Below are 1192 nucleotides of genomic sequence, written 5' to 3'. Positions count from 1 at the left end.
GCAGCAGCTGCTGCTGCTGCTGCTGCTGTAGCAACAGCAGGTGACCCGCTGCTGCTGTGCCTACGCAGGGCTACACTGCTGTTTGAGGGATCCCAGTAGTGCTGCAGCTGCTGCTGCGGTTGCTGCCGCTGCTGCAGCTGCTGCTCCTGCTGCTGCTGCTGATGTTTAGCAAGCACCGCTCAGTCCCTGTAAGGCAGTTGGCAGGCCCTTGTCGTCATCCTGCAGCAGTGCAGCACCAGCAGCAATTCAATTGGCAGCAGCGGCAAAATACAAGCAGAGAGCAGCAGCAGTAGCAGCAGCAGCAGCTGCAGCAGCAGCAGCGCACAAGGGACCGCACCTTCTCGTCGTCGTCTCTCTCGTGTGCTGCTCCCCCTTTCCGTTCTGGTGCAGCTGCACCTGCAGGCTCAGCAGCAGCGGCTGCTGCTGCATGCGCCTGCAGCACCCGTGCTGCTGCTGCTGCGTCCAGAGCCTCTTCGTAGCGCCGCTGCTGCATCTGCTGCCGCAGTCGAGAGAACTCTGGGCTCAAGTCTGATGTGCCAGCAACAATTCCATAAACAGCTATCTGCAGCAGCAGCAGCAGCAACAGCAATGAAAGCAGCAATGACTGCAGCAGCAGCAGCAACTTCGAAGTAGGGCTTCTCTACAGCGGGCTTTTACGCGCCGTGGACCCCTGTGCTGCACCTTTTGCTTGAGCTGCTACATTTATTTCCCTGCTGCAGTAGTAGTAGCAGCAGCAGCAGCAGCAGCAAAAGCAACAGCAGCAAAGCAGCAGCAGCAGCAGCAGCCACAGCAGCAGCGACGAGTAACTGACCTGCCCTTCGACTGCAAGCAGCAGCACTCCTGAAATGACTGATGCTGCTGCTTCTTGTTTTTCTTCTTCCTCTTGATGTTGCTGCTGTTGCTGTTGCTGCTGCTTGGGTGCCCTCATAATGAAAGATGTGATGATGCTGTGTTTGATGCGGGGCTCGCCCGGGCCCCCTGCCAGCTGCTGTTGCTGCTGCTGCTGCTGCTGCTGCTGCTGCTGCTTCGGGCGAGGAGGCGGCGGAACAGCGCAGCAGATGTCAAGAGTGAGGGGCGGGTGCTGCGCTGTCTCTAGGCCAAAGAGATGAAACGCGTTGCGGCTGCAGGGGCAGCTGCTGCTGCTGCTGCTGCTGCTGCTGCTGCTGCTGCTGCTGCTGCTGCTGCTGCTGCT

General features: G+C 59.5%; 1 protein-coding gene across 1 annotated transcript; it reads right to left on the bottom strand.

Moving 5' to 3' along the window:
• Window positions 1-165: 165 nt before the first annotated feature.
• ETH_00039130 (uncharacterized protein) lies at window positions 166-928 on the bottom strand (the record flags this gene model as incomplete). Its single annotated transcript, XM_013379518.1, has 3 exons — window positions 166-219; window positions 338-562; window positions 812-928. The coding sequence occupies 3 exons, from the start codon at window positions 926-928 to the stop codon at window positions 166-168; spliced, it is 396 nt and encodes a 131-aa protein (XP_013234972.1).
• Window positions 929-1192: the final 264 nt, after the last annotated feature.

Source organism: Eimeria tenella, genomic scaffold, assembly GCF_000499545.2.
Source record: "Eimeria tenella Houghton genomic scaffold, Eth_scaff3448, whole genome shotgun sequence".
Lineage (NCBI taxonomy): Eukaryota > Apicomplexa > Conoidasida > Eucoccidiorida > Eimeriidae > Eimeria > Eimeria tenella.
Note: the sequence above shows the minus strand (reverse complement) of the source record. Positions and strands in the feature narration are given on the sequence as shown.